This window comes from Melospiza georgiana, chromosome 1, assembly GCF_028018845.1.
Source record: "Melospiza georgiana isolate bMelGeo1 chromosome 1, bMelGeo1.pri, whole genome shotgun sequence".
Classification (NCBI taxonomy): Eukaryota; Metazoa; Chordata; class Aves; order Passeriformes; family Passerellidae; genus Melospiza; species Melospiza georgiana.
In genome coordinates this window covers 151,986,857-152,003,801 of record NC_080430.1, presented here as the reverse complement: position 1 = coordinate 152,003,801, position 16,945 = coordinate 151,986,857, and the positions used below count along the sequence as shown (strand labels likewise).

At 43.0% G+C, this 16,945-nt stretch overlaps 1 protein-coding gene across 4 annotated transcripts in view; it reads left to right on the top strand.

The window, feature by feature from the left end:
• TSNARE1 (t-SNARE domain containing 1) overlaps positions 1-16,945 on the top strand; it is a 469,627-nt gene that overhangs the window by 156,891 nt on the left and 295,791 nt on the right. For all 4 annotated transcript variants that reach the window (XM_058029909.1, XM_058029926.1, XM_058029901.1 and 1 more), the window contains exon 6: positions 6,201-6,270. In XM_058029909.1, coding sequence (XP_057885892.1) covers positions 6,201-6,270 — 70 coding nt within the window. The remainder of the gene's footprint in view (positions 1-6,200; positions 6,271-16,945) is intronic.

Sequence of the window (16,945 nt, the reverse complement as noted above, 5' to 3'; positions counted from 1 at the left end):
ACAGTGGAGTTTTATCCTGAGAAAACATAAAGGTGAATGGCACATCACTTTCGAAATACCACAACCCAATTTCTGTTTTCATTCTTTGTTGGAATTGCCTTAACCCCTTCAATTCGTGTTTGACAACCACTGTTATTGTTATTTCTCCTCTTGAGATAGTGAGGATTTGTTTCCTCTTAAGAGTTGCCTGAACTGAGTGCTCTGTGAAGCAGATAATGACAATACTTGCACTTAAAACTAATTTGCAAAAATGGAGAGGGTGCAGAGAAAAGCCAAAATTGTTTGATGCCTGAAAATCAGACTTTAAAATTTGTGCCATCCAAATTTCTGTTTGAGACATCCAAGAGGACTCAATCTTGGTGTGTAAGTATCTCTCTAGGAAGAAAGATATCACATAGATAACAAGGGGCTTGTTAATCTATTGTTCTCACATAGGAGGAGATCAGGAGATAAGAGTTAAAGCTAGATAAATACAATTCTTCTATATGGGGGTAACCAGCCATTAGAACTGCTTGTAGAGGGGGCTTGATGGATTTGGCTTTGCCAGGATCAAGATTCAAGATTCAAATATCTTTTTTAAAAGATATTTGAATCTTGAATTTAAGATCAAGATTCAAATATCTTTTTTATAAGATTTACTTTAGTCCAGCTGCAGTCTCCAGTCTTGATGTGGGAGTGATGGGACAAAATTTTATGGGAGGAAATCAGGTTAGATAATCAGAATTGCTCTCTCTCTGGCTTTTAAAATCTATGAATCAATGAATCTATAATGCCCTTTTAAAGTGCTTTTAGGTTGAAGAAACGTCCATAAGATACTGTTGTTGCTCTGTTCACTACCCATAGTATTTTTTATCTGACAAAATCAGTTTCATTCAGTTTATTTTTTTATAGTCTTTCCCCCAAAAAGTGGTTAGAGATTTTCAGGAGAAGGCTGCTGAGTGTAGTGCTGAGATTTGGCGGAGCTAATTCACTTTAGGTAAAGAATTTTTAGGCTTAGGAAATGGGGAAGAATGCCCATGATTCTTTCTGTAGCATAAAATCTCTTCAGAAAACTCAGGAAGCTCTGGCTTGGAGCATGGGAAATAAGTCAGTGATGTTGTTTGTGGCTGAGCAAGGAACAGGCAGCTACATTCCAGATGCTCACCAGGTAATGGGGTTACGTCTTTTGTGCTGGGCATGGTGTGCTGAACATCCTAAAAATTGCATAAATCCTATCACAGCTCCCCTTTCCCTCCTTCTCCTGGCTTGCTGCAGCTCTGTGGGTTGTTGAGGTTCCCTGTTGTGTTTGGAGATCTAACTGTGCACCTGAAATGTTCTTGTCCCTTTTGGGGTGCTGAAGATCATGGATTTGTGGAGTCACACAATCATTAAGGCTGGAAAAGACCTCCAAAATCTCCAAGTCCAAGCTTTGAATGCCACCAAGGCCACTAAACCTTGGGAAGCGCCTTTTCAGTTTATTTTTGAGCATTCCCAGGAATTGTGACTTCACCCCTTCCCTGGCCAGGCTGTTCCAAGCTGGCAGGAGCTGGCCATGTTATGATTTTGTTGTTTAGATTCTAAAAATCCCGGGTTGAGGCCAATCTCAGCAATACCTTTTATGTCTTTGGGGAATGACTATTTTTAATGAAACAAGGAGTCAACTTTGTACCAGGATTTTAAAGCACCATTGAATTTTATTGAGTAACACTGCAGAAGTAATAAACACAGTGTGCTTTGTCCCTCTTTGCTGTCCTTATTCTTTTTACAGAATTCTGAGCCTTTGAGGTGATTTAAATTCTTCTTGGGCCCTTCAGGACTTGCTTCCTGACCAAGGGGGATTTTACAGCTCTGAGTTGATTGTGATTATTCTCACCCATAAATGCTTCCTGCTCCCTTTTTCTGCCATGAAAATGGAAATCTTCCTCATTTGTTGAATAAAAATTTTAGCCAGGACAGCTGGTTCTGTTTATATGCTACTGGATCACTCTCCTGCCAGGTTGTGAGCTTATAGACTTTTTTTTAATGCCATCTATTATGGACGTGTGAAAGGGTAGAGGGAGATTTTTCCTAATCTTTGCACTGCTTTCTTTCTCTTAATCTTTTGGGGCTGTCCCTGCTGAAAATAAGGAAGGTTCATTGAATCATAGAATAGTTTGGGTTGGAAGAGACCTTAAAGGTCATTTTGCTCCAACCCCCTGCCATGGGCAGGGATACCTTCCAGTAGACCAGGTTGTCACATAGTGCCTTGACTTTTGCAACATTCATGTTTTGGGTTATTTTTCAGTGTAGTTGATTTCCTATCAGCACACAAAAAGGAGCTCAAATACTGCCTGAATTTGTCTCATTTATGGCTTTATTTTTTATCTATACTTTTATCAAGACTTTTTTTTTTTTTTTCATGTGCAGCTTGTAGCTGCCTCTTAGTAAGTATCTTATAAGTACAATAAATAACACTCCTAAATGGAGTTGATCTGGTGCATCCTTCCTGGCCAGTGGAGGATATCCTGGAGGAATCAGGCCTGTGCTGGCCTGGCCTGGCCAGATTGAGAACCTGAACTCTCTGATGGCTCTCTTGCCTCTCTGATTCCTGCTCCTCACTCTTTAATGACTGCCCATAACTGGTTGGTGCCATGTGCAGTCCCATTACCTCGATCTTAAAGGCTGAGCAAAGGATTTTCCTGGATCCCTCAGGTGTGATTGAGTCTCCATTGCCATCTCAGGATGGTTCCTATCCCCCATTGATCTGAGGATTGCAATGGCACAGGCAACTGGGAGCCAAGCTCTCTGTGAAGTAAATCAGTGCAGCTCCAACATCACTGATGCCGTGTGAGTGTGCCTCATTCTGGAGCACTTGGGCATGCCTTTTAATGATAGAAAGAACAAGACTTTTAAAATAAGATTCCTATGTGACGGTGGTTACAGGGGTCTTAGGATGAGGGAAGAGACATAGATCTGACTCAATGTTTCAGAAGGCTTGATTTATTATTTTATGATGTGTATTACATTAAAACTATACTAAAGAATAGAAGGAAAGGTTTCATCTCAGAAGGCTAGCTAAGCTAAGAACAGAAAAGAAAAGAATGATAACAAAGGCAGCTGCCTCAGACTTTCTGTCTGAGTCAGCTCTGCTGTGATTGGCCATTAATTAGAAACAACCACATGAGACCAATCACAGATGCACCTGTTGCATTTCACAGCAGCAGATAACCATTGTTTACATTTTGTTCCTGAAGCCTCTCAGCTTCTCAGGAGAAAAAATCTTAAGGAAAGATTTTTAATGAAAAGATGTCTGCGACATTCCTATTTTAAGAATGGCTTCACACATTCCTCCAGCAGAGCTTGATGTTTTGCTCCTCTGGTCAAATTACTGCTCACATGACCAGAACTGGTGCATTGAGAGAGATTTTCCACACCCAGAGCAGGAGCTGCAGAGATTTTGATAAAATTCATTCTTGGTCGAAGCGAGTTAGATTTAGCCCAGAGTAGCTCAGATTTAATTATAGAATCATAGAATGGTTTGGGTTGGAAAGGACCTTAAAGATCACTTGGTTTCAACGCCCAGCCATGGGCAGGGACACCTTCCACTATCCCAGGTTGCTCCAAGCCCCATCCAACCTGGCCTTGGACACTTCCAGAGATGGGGCATCCACAGCTGCTCTGGAAAACCTGTGCCAGGGCCTCACCACCCTCACAGGGAAGAATTTCTTCCTAATATACAATCTGAACCTGTAAATCCTCCCCCTCTTGTTCTATCAGTTCATGCCCTTGCCCGGAGTTCCTCTCCAGTTCTCTTGGAGCCTCTTTAGGCACTGGAAGGTGCTCTAAGTCCTCTCTGGAGCCTTCTCTTCTCTGATTAATCCCAGCTGTCCCAGCCTGGCTTCAGAGCAGAGCTGCTCCAGCCCTGAGATCATCTCCGTGGCCACCTGGATTTTCTTCAACAGGTCCTTGTCCTTCTTGGATGGGAGCCCCAGAGCTGGATGCAGTGAGGGAAGAGATTGGAGGGGGAGAATCACCTCCACTGAGCTTCTGGCCACTCCACTTTTGATGCAGCCCAGGGTTCTTTTGGCTTTCCTGAGATTTAGAAAAGTCACGTTGGAGTTTTAGTCCTGCTGTTTTCCACATAAGAATTGGTGCATCAAATGGTAACCTTTGGCTCCTCCGGTGTGCATATCTTGTAATTTTGGGACAACTGACATTTATTTAGTTGTCTAAATGCTGTGTTTGAATTGGAATATTAGGTAAAACTATTGGATAAGAACTTAATCACAGATCACTTTCTCATCTAACTGATAAACGCTTTCCTCACCTCTCGCATTCATGTCTCATATTCTTTTCACCTTTTTGTAGGTTTTCCAAAATGCTGAACAAATCTGACAGCTCCTGGGTTTGACTCGATGCAAAATGGCTTGAGTGTGAAGTCTTGAAGTGTTTTGTTCAGGAGCAAAACTGCTTCCCACTCCAGTCTTCTCCCAAGCAGTGGCAGTAAAACTCACTTTGAATTGTCTTTATTTTTGCAGGTCAGGTTAGAAAGGTTCATGGAGGTTGTAGCTGCTGGTTTTGTTCTGGAATTGCACACATGCCATTAACTTGTTCTTACAAATTCAGTGTCCACACAAGTTGTTTATTTACCTTGGCTTGCTGTCCATTCTCCAAGGACCACACTCTGCTTTGTTCCAAAGGGTTGATGGGCCAAAAAGTATTTTTAGTAGATGCAAAATTTTGTATTTGAACTGTACAGCATGTGGATTCCAAGGGAAATTGATTTGTTAGGATTGTGGAGAGGGAAAGAGGGAATTATAGTATTCATGAGATCTCTGCAGGGTCAGTGGTGTCCTTCTACAGAAGCAAATGGTTATTAGTGAAAACTTCCAATTTATTCTTTAGAACACTGTGCTTCCAGCAAAGAAAAATAATTATCACCTCAGTTACAGACAATTCCTTGAGGCTTTATCGTACCGAATCTCCAAACTCTGCAGTAAAATCTCTTATTGAGAGCTAGCATTGATGGAAATATATGGTGTTATTCAAAGTTTTTTTGAATATTCATGTAGTTCAGGCACATTAGTTACTTTTTATGCTGTTTAGTGACTTTTGGTGTCAAGCCAGCAGAGCCCAAAAGAGAAGAGAGGATTTTGTCTGACAGTGGAAATATCATTAAGTGACTTTTTCAAAATTACAGGCCAAGTCCAAGTCTGCAGAGTCATTAAAACAGAGGATTTCTTAAATTTCTGCAGAAATAATTGAACCATGTTTTTAATCTGTTCTTCTTTCTATCCTTAAATATTGAAGCGTGACTGATAACGGGTTATGGGTTTTTACAACTGGAAATGTCCTGAAAGAAATCCCACATGTAAATATCAAGAATGTAATTTATTTAACATTTTTCATTGTGGGAAATTGTGAAGTGCTTTGCTTGCTGGCTGTGCTAAGTCCAAAAGTAGTGACCTGTTGTTAATTTGAAAGTGAATTGAGACAGTGAAATTAAAGGATGGAAAAAGACAACAGTATTCCTAGATTTCTGCTTTTTTTATACACACACGCATATATATATATAGATATTTCTTAAATCTGAAGTAATTGAAAATTACAAAGCAAACCATGTTTTCACCTTCCAACTGCTTTAAGAGTACTCTCTTCTTCTGATGAAAAAACCCAAGAAGTTGTTGAGCACAAACACAGGAGATAATTACATCTCCATATTTTCTGAGCCAAAAGATAGAAAACATTTTGAGTTTAAGCATCTTGAACAAGGAGATGGAAGATACCAGCGTAGACATCAGTGTTCTGCCTCTTAATTATAATTCAGAGCAATAAACAGTTATTACGCAATTTCTTGCCTCTTCACCAGGGGCACATTTCCAGCTGGAAATGCTCAGTGCACAATTCTGTGTCACCTCAAGGCTGGAAGAGTCAGAGATCTGTGCAAGGTCCATGGAACTGAGGTTTTCCTGACGAGGGGTCACATTCCATCATGTCATGGCACGTTTTACATGGATTCATCGTATAAGCTTCCAAAGGACCCAATTTATCATTCTGTGGCAGTGGCCACTGGTAGATGTTGTCCCCTTTCTCTCATAGCTTGCTTGTTCAAGTACTTAATTGCATTTAAAAAAAATAAAATAAAATTAAAAGACAAACATCTGAACTAAGATCCAGTATATTATTTTTCTCTCTGAGAAGATGTGCTGCTGCTTTATCTTTTCTTTCTGTGCTGTTGACAGTGACCTCTCTGGAGAGAAGTCTTCGATCCCTGGGGACCTCAAACGATACTCAAGAGCTGCAGGATGGACTGTGAGTTTATTTTAAATTGTTGCAGATCTTTCTTTGTCCCAGCTTTTTCATTTTTTTCCCCTCATCTGTCCTCACCTTTTCTTCCATCCTTTTATTATAGCTGGGCACCTTTTTGTCAGGATTGCTTTGGTTCTTTTCGTTCCTGTTTGTGATTAATGGCGGTAGGATGTGTATTGATCGTGTAAAGCTTTGCTTGTGCTGGTTTCATGTGGCAGAGAATGGTGTGGAGATAACATAGAAAAGATGGCCCTCGGTGAAAGAGGGCATTCTGTGGTTCTTGGAGGGGTTATTTTTTCTGTTGTTTGGCGCTTTTTTGTTGTTGGGGGCGGTGGTTGTTTATTTTTAAAGTGAAGATGGAGTAGGAAACTGTGCTGGTTTTGGCTGGTATGGAGATAATTTTCTTCACAGTAGCCAGTATGAGAGGCTGTGGTTTGGATTTGTAATGAAAGCAGTGTTGATAATCCAGGGATATTTTAGTTACTGCTGAGCAGTTCTTACACAGAGTCAAGGCCTTTCCTGCTTCTCACCCACCCTACCAACAAATAAGGAGTGATTGAGCAGCTGTGGGAGGTTAGCTGCTGGCTGGAGTTAAACCAAAACAGATGTTTCTGTAGCTTTTTCTTGTTCCTTTTCTTTCACCCACCAGTTCTACTTAGCCAAGGTCCATGGACCCAAAAGGAAAGAGAAAAGAGACTTGTGACAGAGGCATGTAGTGATATAACAGGAAGGAATGGCTTCAAACTGACAGACAGTAGATGTAGATTGGATATTAGGAATAAATTCTTCCCTATGAGGGTGGGGAGGTCCTGGCACAGGTTTCCCAGAGAAGCTGTGGATGTGGCAGTGCCCAAGGCCAGGTTGGAGGGGGCTTGGAGCCACCTGGGACAGTGGAAAGTGTCCATGGCAGGGGAATTGGAACCAAGGGACCTTCAAGGACCCTTCCAACACAAACCATTCCATGATTCTATGAAAAAATAAAAGAGGGAGAGCATATTTTATAGGAGGAAAAGTGTGTTGTGGTGTTGGAAGCTGCATCACAGCATCACGTGGCACAGCACTGACAAAATGAAACTTGATTTGCAGTTGCAGAGGACACAGTTCATTAAACTCCCTCTTCCAGAGCTGTGTACACACAAACACACACAGTTAGCTCTCCTTGTATGTCTGCTAATTACAGAATTCAAATGACTTCTCCAAACGTAGCACAGTTTATTAAAGGTGCCTCCCTTCAAGCAGCTTGCAGGCAAAAATCAACTGTTTGGGATATGTCTCTGATTTCATGTGTGTGGCTGCTGTTCCTGCTGAGATTTGGCTGTGAAGAAAGAGGAGAATTTGGGGTTTATTTCTTTATTTGCCTGATGGACTTGACTGACCTTCTCTATGCAATATAAACTCTCAGACCTGTTTGCAATGTCTCTCCTTTTCTCTCCAATCCATTGCTTTCATCAGGGCATCAGATCTGCCCTAATTCCCCTATACCCTGTTTTGCAAACCAGAGAATTAAAAATAGTAATAGTCAGAAGATTTGAAAGTAAATTTAGGAGATTGGAGAGGATGTAAGAGTAAAAAGTCAGCCTGTGGAGATTGATGTAATCAGGAAAGATGTTTACATGTACAAAATAATTTGCAGCATGAAGCACCTTAATAACTGCTGGAGATCCTTAACCCAGAAAAGACTCTGCATCATGCAGATATTTTGTTTGCTCTTCTAAACTATTTTTTTTTTTAATTTTAATTAAAGAATCAATTCCTTGACTCTTCAGAGCACTCCAGAAGCATGCCTGGATAATTTTCCTCTTTCCTGAGCAGTTACATAAACAGTTGCATAAGGCACTAATTGCACTAATTATTTTTTGATCTCAGAATTATTGTTAATTGTCCAGATAGTTAAATGCAGGTTTTTAAAATTTTAACTGTGCTTCCCTACCCCTGTCATCAGCCCCAGAATTCCTCCAGCTGTCTCCTGGTTCATCCCCTCTCCCCATTGCCTAATGGATCTCCCATTTCTCCCATTTGGTTTTTTGCGTCTCCATACAGAGCAGAACCAGGGTGCTCTGCTGAGGAGGACCAGCAGCTCCCTTCCCTTCAATCCTGCCTGTCTGTCATCCTGCCCTGTGTCACGATCCGTCCTTATGAACGGGTTTTGTGATGGTTCGTGGATTTGGTCTCAGGGTGCAAAAAACCGACACGACACAGTGGATTTGCAGTGATAATGAAAACAAATGCACATTTATTGAATGACCACAGCAAAATGCGATAGAGGGATTAAGGGAGAGAAAAATATAGAGAAAGAGAGAGAAAAGAGAGAGAGAGAGAGAGAGAGAGAGAGGGAGGGGATATAGCTACCAAACGTAGAGACGAAGTTCTTTGGTCCAGTGCAGTCGAGGATCCGCCTGTTACGTCGGGGAGATTTTAAAATCTCTAGCTAACTCAGAGGTTTTTATTATGATAATTCTGAGGGAGGGAGAGGAAACAGATACAATAACGAATAGATGTAACAGGTAGTCCATGTTCTCAGCAGTAAACCAGAGCCATTGTCTGCTTGGTCCAGTGATCACAACATCTCAGGCAAACATCTCGCTTTGGTCAGCTTGCCTCCCCCACACACCTCCCCCGGGCTGGGGGTTTCAGTCCCAGTCCTTGGAAGGAGCAGAGGGGCCTTTGCACATGGGGGTTCCATGTCTCAGTCCCTGATGGAGAGGCTCCTTACATCTCTACTTGTCTGTCATGGTGGTTATGAATGGGCGAGAGGGGTCTTTAGACCACCCTGAAGCTTAGGAGGAGAACAGCCAGGCCGAGAGGTGGGGAGGATTCCAGAGATAATGTGCAAAAAGGGCACGGTGCCCTCTTCTCATTGGGCTCAGTGTAACATACAGCAAACAACACTTGTGAAAAAAATAACCTAGCACTGTGCTCTCAGGTCTCAGGGCCTTTGGCGTGTGTAACTTTCTCCTACAAAGCCAGAGATTTTCAGACAGGAGGGGTCTTCTCTTCAGTGGTCCCCAAATGATGATGGTGAGGCAGATGAGAGAAAATTCAGACAGACTCTCACACCCTGACACTGATGTGTCCTTCCACTGCCCCCCTTTCTCACCACCACGCAAACATCCCCGAGTGCTCTACAAGAACTTCAGCCTGTCCCTCCTGAGAGCTGCACCAGCAAAAATCAGCGTGCCATGAATCACTAGAGCTGGCAGGGCTGCATAGATCTCTGCTCAGGAGGGTCAGCTCTTCAGGTGAGACCTTTGGGGCAGTGCTTTCTGCTTCCACGGCTGCAAATCACAGCTTAATCTTCCTCCTCTGCCTCTTGACCCCTCTCCTTCAGAGGCTGATGCATGGCTCTCCTTGAACACCCTCTAGCTTTGGAGATGGGAGCAGTGAGGGAACATTTGGCAGGTTTATAGCCCTGGCTGTTAGGAGAAGGATAATGGGTTTCGATGTCTAAGTAGTAAAATTGCCACAATTTCTGCTTCCTTGTTAAGTGGCTGTCACTCTGCCTAAAATGAGGCTGCCTAAAATTAGGCAGATGAGGGAAGGCAGAGTGTTTGGGAATAGGGATTAATGGTGAATTGTTCTGCCACACAGGACATTCAGCTACTTTGGACTGTAAGCTGCAGAAGTGTTTGCTTACCTAGCTGCAGGGTCCTGATAAACAGAAAAAACCCCCAAAGTTACCTGTTTCCTTGCCAAATTCAGGCAGACTTTCTGCCTCTTAAGCACAGGACTCACAAAGGCATCAGATGAGGGCAGGATTTTTACTGTCAAATTGGTCTCTTTCCTTTTCTGAAATGTTTTCTCTGCTTTTGAGAGCTGAGTCTTCCAGAATAAGGATTGTATCTGTGGCAAATAAATTTGGGAGAGTTCATCCCACATGGAGTGCCAGCTCTGGTCAGTGAGACAGACTTGGCTGCTGCTGGGAGCAGGGTATACATCAGACCCAAAGTGAATAATCCTGGTCGAGGCTCTTCCCAGAACCAGCACAAATATTTGTGTGCTGCATGCTTGGAGCTGGATGTGCTGGCAAGTGAAATGTAAATGCCCATACAAAGCTCTTGGCTGAATGCAACTGACCCTGGATTAATTGGGAAGGGAGTGGGAGCAAAGGGAAAAAAGGTGGATGGATCTGGGACGAGGAGCTGAGGCCAGGAGGCAAAGCTGAGGCTTTTTCCAGTGATGCAGGAAAAATCGACTCATTTTTTTTCTCTCTGACCTTTGGTTTAATAATCCAGGCTTCCAAGGCATTTATCTGCTTCCTTAGCCAGAGTGTGTGGGATGAGGGGGTTCTCCAACATCAGGCACTGTTGTTAATTTTTTAATTTAGGCAAATCAAATTAAACACCCAGGTAGAGCACTGTCTCCAAGAGACAGTGAAAACCAATCTCCTTCCTTTTGACTGGTGCAGCTCTTTGGTCTCCCAACGTCTTCCACAAAGTGGAAGTGAAAATGAAAGCTTCCCTTTAACCTGGACAATACTCTCTGAGAGGTAAAAGAAGAAAAAAAAAATTAGGAATCTTTCATTTTCACACAACCTGACCCTGTCTTATTGTGATCTCAAGGAAAGCAAAGTGGCCATGCAGGCTGCAAGAGGCCTTTGCTGACCACCTGGGAGCCATGAAACTGAGCTTGAAGGGACAGTGAAAGGTCCTTGATGACCTTTCCTTGGACACTGGGTGGCTGCAGAAGCGATCCAGGCTTTCCAAACCAGGCTCCTGCACTGCTGAGTGCCACCTGAGTTTGTCACCTTATTGGACATTTCACCTTGTGTCATTGCAAGGTCAAGAGGAATAAGAGCATTGAGTCACAATCACAGCTTTTTGCCATTTTCAGGTGTGTCTGGGATGTAACCCATGAGTCTTCACTCCTTGACTAGTCACTAGCAGAAGAATTTGCCTGTGTAAGTAGGAATTATAAGAGGGATATTTTTGGGGCTTTTAGCAATGATGAGATTTTAGCACTGATGAGATTTAGTAAAAAAAGTGTTGATTTCTCCTGATTTGAAAAAAAAAAAAAAGATTTTTAGCTTTCACCTCACTTTTCCCACTGGCATTATTTTTTTTTTAAGTGCACATTATTGAAATATGTAGGATTTTTTTCTTGCACCTGAGAGAGGGCTCAGCTCTACATCTGTACAGTGTGAGAGAACAAACCTGCTTTTCTGACTGAACTGATACAAAATCTTCGTTAACATGATGCAAGTCAGAGAATTCCTATGGCCACAAAGGAGTTCCAAAACATTTTCCAAGCGGGGAAGGTGAGTTTGAGATCTGAGCTGCTTCAGGGTGAGACAACTCAACAGTCCTGGAAGAGACTGAAAATGCAGCTTTTGTATTGCTGCTCTAACCTGGTTTTTGGTGAAATATTAACTTCACTGAGCACCTCTTTTCCTTGGGCATGCATGTATAGATTGCCATATTCTCTACCGGGATTGAAGGGAATTCCATCTTCCTTACCCTTCCCCAGGAAATTTGCGTCATCTCCAGCAGATTTTTTTGGGAGCAGTAAAATTAATTAATCAGTTTCTTTTGCCACCCTAAAATTGATGGAAGCCTAGGGTGAAATATTGTCAGTTTGGGGTGAAATATTGTCAGTTTGGGGTGCTTTTGGGAAGAGAGACATCCCTGTCCAAGACTGAAGCCACGAGCTCTTCAGGGCTCTCGGGCTCAGTCTGAGGTGCTTTGCTGGATTTGTAGAAGCATTTTTTGACACATTTGTTGACATTCAGGATAGAATCAGAAAGTTTGTGACAGATTGGACTCATCTGTGAGTCTTGCCTGGCACAGGTTGTTACAACCTCTTATGGATAAGACCCTTAAAGTGGTTGCTTACATTTTTGGTCTCTGTCGAGCTTCAGCTCATCCTGAAAAGGTCAGAAAGTCATGGAATGGTTTGGGTTGGAAGGGACCTTGAAGGCTGTGTAGTTCCAGCACTCCCCTTCCATGGACAGAGACACCCTCCACGAGTTCAGGTTGCTCAAAGTCTCATCCAGCCTGGCCTTGGGCACTTCCAGGGATGGGCAGCCACAGCTTCTCTGGGCAGCCTGTGCCAGGGTCTCAGCACCTCCACAGCCAAGGATTTCTTCCCAGCGTCCAATTTAAACTTGCCCTTCTCACTTCAAAGTTAATTCCCCTTCTCCTGTCCTTCCATCCCTTGTCCAAAGTCCCTCTCCAGCTCTCCTGGAGGCCCTTCAGGCTCTGGCAGGGGCTCTGAGCTCTCCCTGGAGCCTTCTCCAGGTGAACACTTGGAGCTCTCCCAGCCTGGCTCCAGAACAGAGGAGCTCTAACCCTCAGAGCATCTTTGTGGCCTTCTCTGGGCTCACTGCAGCAGCTCCACATCCTCCTGATGTTGGTGACCCCAGAGCTGGACCCAGCCCTGCAGGTGGGGCCTCACGAGGTCATAGCAGAGGGGAACAATCCCTGCCTTGACCTTCTGACCACACTTTCTCATGATGCAGCCCAGGATGTGATTGGTGACTCTTGGAGCTGTTGAGGTGCCCCAGGGTGTCTGAGACAGGTTGGGAATTTTGGCACAAGACTTGCTGTTCTTTCCCTTCTGAAATGGCAGCATTAGGTGTGGTGGCACACTGGGACATCTCAAGTGACACTCTGTGTGTGGTGTTTTCAGGGTCCCTGTGGCAGGAAGGAAATGATGAACCTGACTCCATGTTCTTAGAAGGCTAATTTATTATTTTGTGATATTATATTATATAAAAGAATGCTGTAATAAACTATACTAAAGAACAGAGAAAGGATACTTAGAGATAGAGAGATAGAGAGATAGATAGAGATAGATAGAGATAGAGATAGAGATAGAGATAGAGATAGAGATAGAGATAGAGATAGAGAGATAGATAGAGAAGGCTTAACAAGTTAATAATGAAAAAATCGTGACTCTCCAGAGCCTTGACACAGCTGGACCATGACTGGTCATTAAGTAAAAACAATTCACATGTTGAATAAACAATCTCCAACCACATTCCAAAACAACAAAACACAGGAGAGGCAACCAGAAAATTATTGTTTTCATTTTTTTCTGAGGCTTCTCGGCTTCCCAGAAGAAGAAATCCTGGCAAAGAGATTTTTCAGAAAATATGACAGTGGCACTCTGTGACCCCCTGATTCCAAGGAAGGAAGTGGCACTGGAATTTCACCTTCGGGGTGGATGATTGAGGTGACTCAGTTTGTTCCCACCCAACTCACATTGCACTAAGAAATGCAACAACCCTTTTTGGGGGGAGCTGTGGGGTCATTTGTACCTTAGCTGGACCAGAGGGACCTTTGGACATTCCCCTGTTCCTCTGGATGCTCCAGGGACGTTCAATAGTTCTCCTCATGGCTTGAAGCCTCACCAACCTGCTGCAGAGGTAGATGGATCCATGGCCCTCAGCTTTTCTGAATTGACATGAAACAGTAAAGACTTTTTTTCCTCAGTTAGTTTTATAATTTATGAGTATTGTTTCCTTCTCCTTTCACCATTATGATTGATAAGTTGGAGGTATAGCTTAAATTTATTTTTTTTAAAGCATCTGTAAAAAAGATTTAAATTCCTCTGGCATTCAGATTCATTTAGAGCAGAATGATGTTTTAAAGTCATAATTTGCGGAAAGAAGATTTGTTAAAGTAAATCAGACAGAAGCTTTTAAGTGTCAGCATGTTTAATTAAGGGTAGAATTTAATAATGTTTTATATGGTTTTGTTATACTGCTTGTAGAAGCTTTAAAAAAAAGAGAGATTTCCATAAATATTTTGAAATGTCGTTTTGATTCCGTTAATATGTTAAACCCTTCAAAGTAATACCTTCCCTGTTCAACTCAAAGCAGTGGGATTAACTTTATCTATCCCCCATTTATCGCTACTGGCATCAATTTCTGACAGGAGAAACCTTCTAGGTTCTGGCAGTAAAAATGGGTTGCCAGATTGCAACATTTGCATTTAACTGTATAATACACTCTTTGCCTTAATAACTGTATTTATGTGACAGATCTCACCCTTAAGAATCCCAGAGCTTCAGCTATGTGACATCCCTGTGATAAATTACAAAAGCTGGTGATGAACTGCAGAATCCTCCAATGATGATAAATTCATACACTTTTGAACTGCCTGCCCTGCTTAGAGAGGTCCTTGGAGTATCCCTTCACATGCTCGAGCAGTTCCTAATGGCCACTACAAATCAATCTGTCAGCAAAGTTTTGCTTTTCAGTGTTTTTCTCCCCAAATTGTCCTTGCCGGAGTTCTGAGGTGGCCAGAAACCTCGGTCAAAGCAAAAGTGTCTTCCCACATCTAGATGGGTTGTGGATGTAGGCTGGGAGCTTTAAACCCTTTAGTAATGGAGGAATTATTTGTTGTGGCAAGGGATGGATCCTCCAGGAGATGACAAGGAATGGTGGCATCTGGGGGATAACCAATAATGTCTTGAAGGTCTCTTACTGCTGCTGCTGTTTGTGTAATTTTTTAATGCTTTAATGTAATTTTTTAATGCTTTCATGTCTCAGTTTATGGTTTCTGTCCTCTCCTCAGTGCAGTGGTGGGGTCAGAGAATCACAGAAAATCCCAGCCTGAGTGAGGCTGGAAGGCACCACAGTGGGTTGTGTTGTTCTTCCTCACATTCAGGTGGAACTTCCTGGGATTCATCTCCTGCCTGTTGCTCTTGTCCCATTGCTGGGCCCCCTGAGCAGAGCCTGGTCCATGCTCTGACACCTCACTGCAGACACTGACAGAACCTGATGAGATCCCCTTTCCAGCTGCCTTTTCTTGAGTCTGAACAAGCCCAGCTCCCTCAACCTTTTGTTTTAAGAGAGATGCTCCAGTCCCTTGATTATTTTCATGGCCCTGCACTGGACCCACTCCAGGAGCTCCATGTCCTTCCTGTCCTGAGGAGCCCAGAACTGGACAGAGCACTCCAGATGTGCCTCACAGCGCTGAGCAGAGGGACAGGATCACCTCCCTTGACCTCCTGGCCGTGCTCTTCCCTCTGCACCCCAGGTTCCTATTGGCCTTCCTGGCCACAAGGGCATTGCTGGTTCATGGACAACTGCTTGTCCACCAGCACCCCCTGGTTTTCCTTCTCTGAGCTCTGCAGAGTCAAGGGGAGAACAGCACACTCCATACTGGTGGAAACTGCATTGATTCGGAGCCCAAGCCTGCCCACACATCCTTGTTCCCATCCCCAGGTTGCAGATTTTCCCCCTGAGTTGAACACCAAGGGAGATGAGGAGCAGAAGAAATTAACACTGTGTGAGCCCACATCCTTGCACATCTGCTCCAAGGACCTGCAGCAGTGTCCCATGGCCTTTATGCCATTTGGAGCACAGATCTGGGTAAACAATGAGATGACTTTTTTGTCTTCTGCCAGTGTCTAGATACTGGAAAAATAATCCTCCTCCTCCTCACCCCAATTTCCCCTTTGGTGCCCCGGGTTAAAAAATGTTTGCTCTTGTGGCATCCCACACTTAAGGGGAAGGGAACACCCGAGATTTGTGGATCTTTGTGGCCCAAAGGAACAGCAAAAGTCAGAGGATCCACACAAGCATACAAAGATTCATTAATAAATTGTAAATTTAGCATGGAAATCAGTATAAATTAATCCCTGACTTCCTATCTAAGCAAAAGGCAGAGGGTTTTGGATAAGGGAGTAGGGTGAACAGAGATGGATTAAACATAGGGAGAAAGAGAAGGAGAAAGAGAGATCACTAATCTTGGCTCCAGTGTTGACCCAGCTGATGGGATGTCCAGGATCCTGGGGTGTGTCCATGCTCAGGCTTCACAGGGTTACCTTTCATACATAAGTTTTCCCAGCTATTTTCTCTCTTTCCATGCAAGTCAGTTGTCAGTCACAGCCTGTTCTTCTAGACCTGTCAGAGCCTTCAGGGATCTTGGATGGTCTTGATCCCCCCTACAATTTTTCCCCCATTCCCAACCTCATTCCTGTGCCTGCACTGTGCTGAGTTTTGCTGATCTCCAGGAGCCAAAACCAGGATATTTTTCCCAGAAAAGTGCTGCCCTACCTCTGCATGGCCCCTTCTGTAGCCACATCCTTTTCCTTCTCACAGCATATTATTACCAACAATCCTTGCTTGGCTCCACGACCATCCAGCTATCAGATTTGGAGACATTCACTTTATCCCCCTTGTCTTCTGTGCTCCTCTATTTTGCATTTTGGAAGCCAACTGCATCCCCCAGTGAGCACTCTATTTGTAGCTTGAAAATTTTACGTTACCAGAAGTGTGGCTGGATATTGCAATGTGTAAAAATATTGTCATGTTTGGGGTTTTTTTTAATAAATTTATTCTTAGATGTTTATCTGGGAAAAGCTGATTTCACACTGATGTTGTTTTTATTTTTTTTTTGTTTTGTGGGTGACAGAAGGACAAAGAAATAAATAGAATAAAATGTTCCTTCTCATCTCTTGGGCACCACAATAGTTTTGCTAATTTTTCAGAAGCCTTTCTGAGATGAATCATTAAAAAGTATGCAAATTTCCCTTCTTAATATTACCAAAATAGTAGCTTTTTAATTTGGAGTTTACATCTTTTGACATTTTCATGTATTAGCAATGAAATGTGGGATATGATTAGGTAAAAATTCGTGTTTCAAGGAACCAAGAAAAATTCATCCTCCCTCACCTTGAAAAACAAACCAGCTTCAGATATTTTGCCTCTCTCCTCCTGCAGAGTTATAGA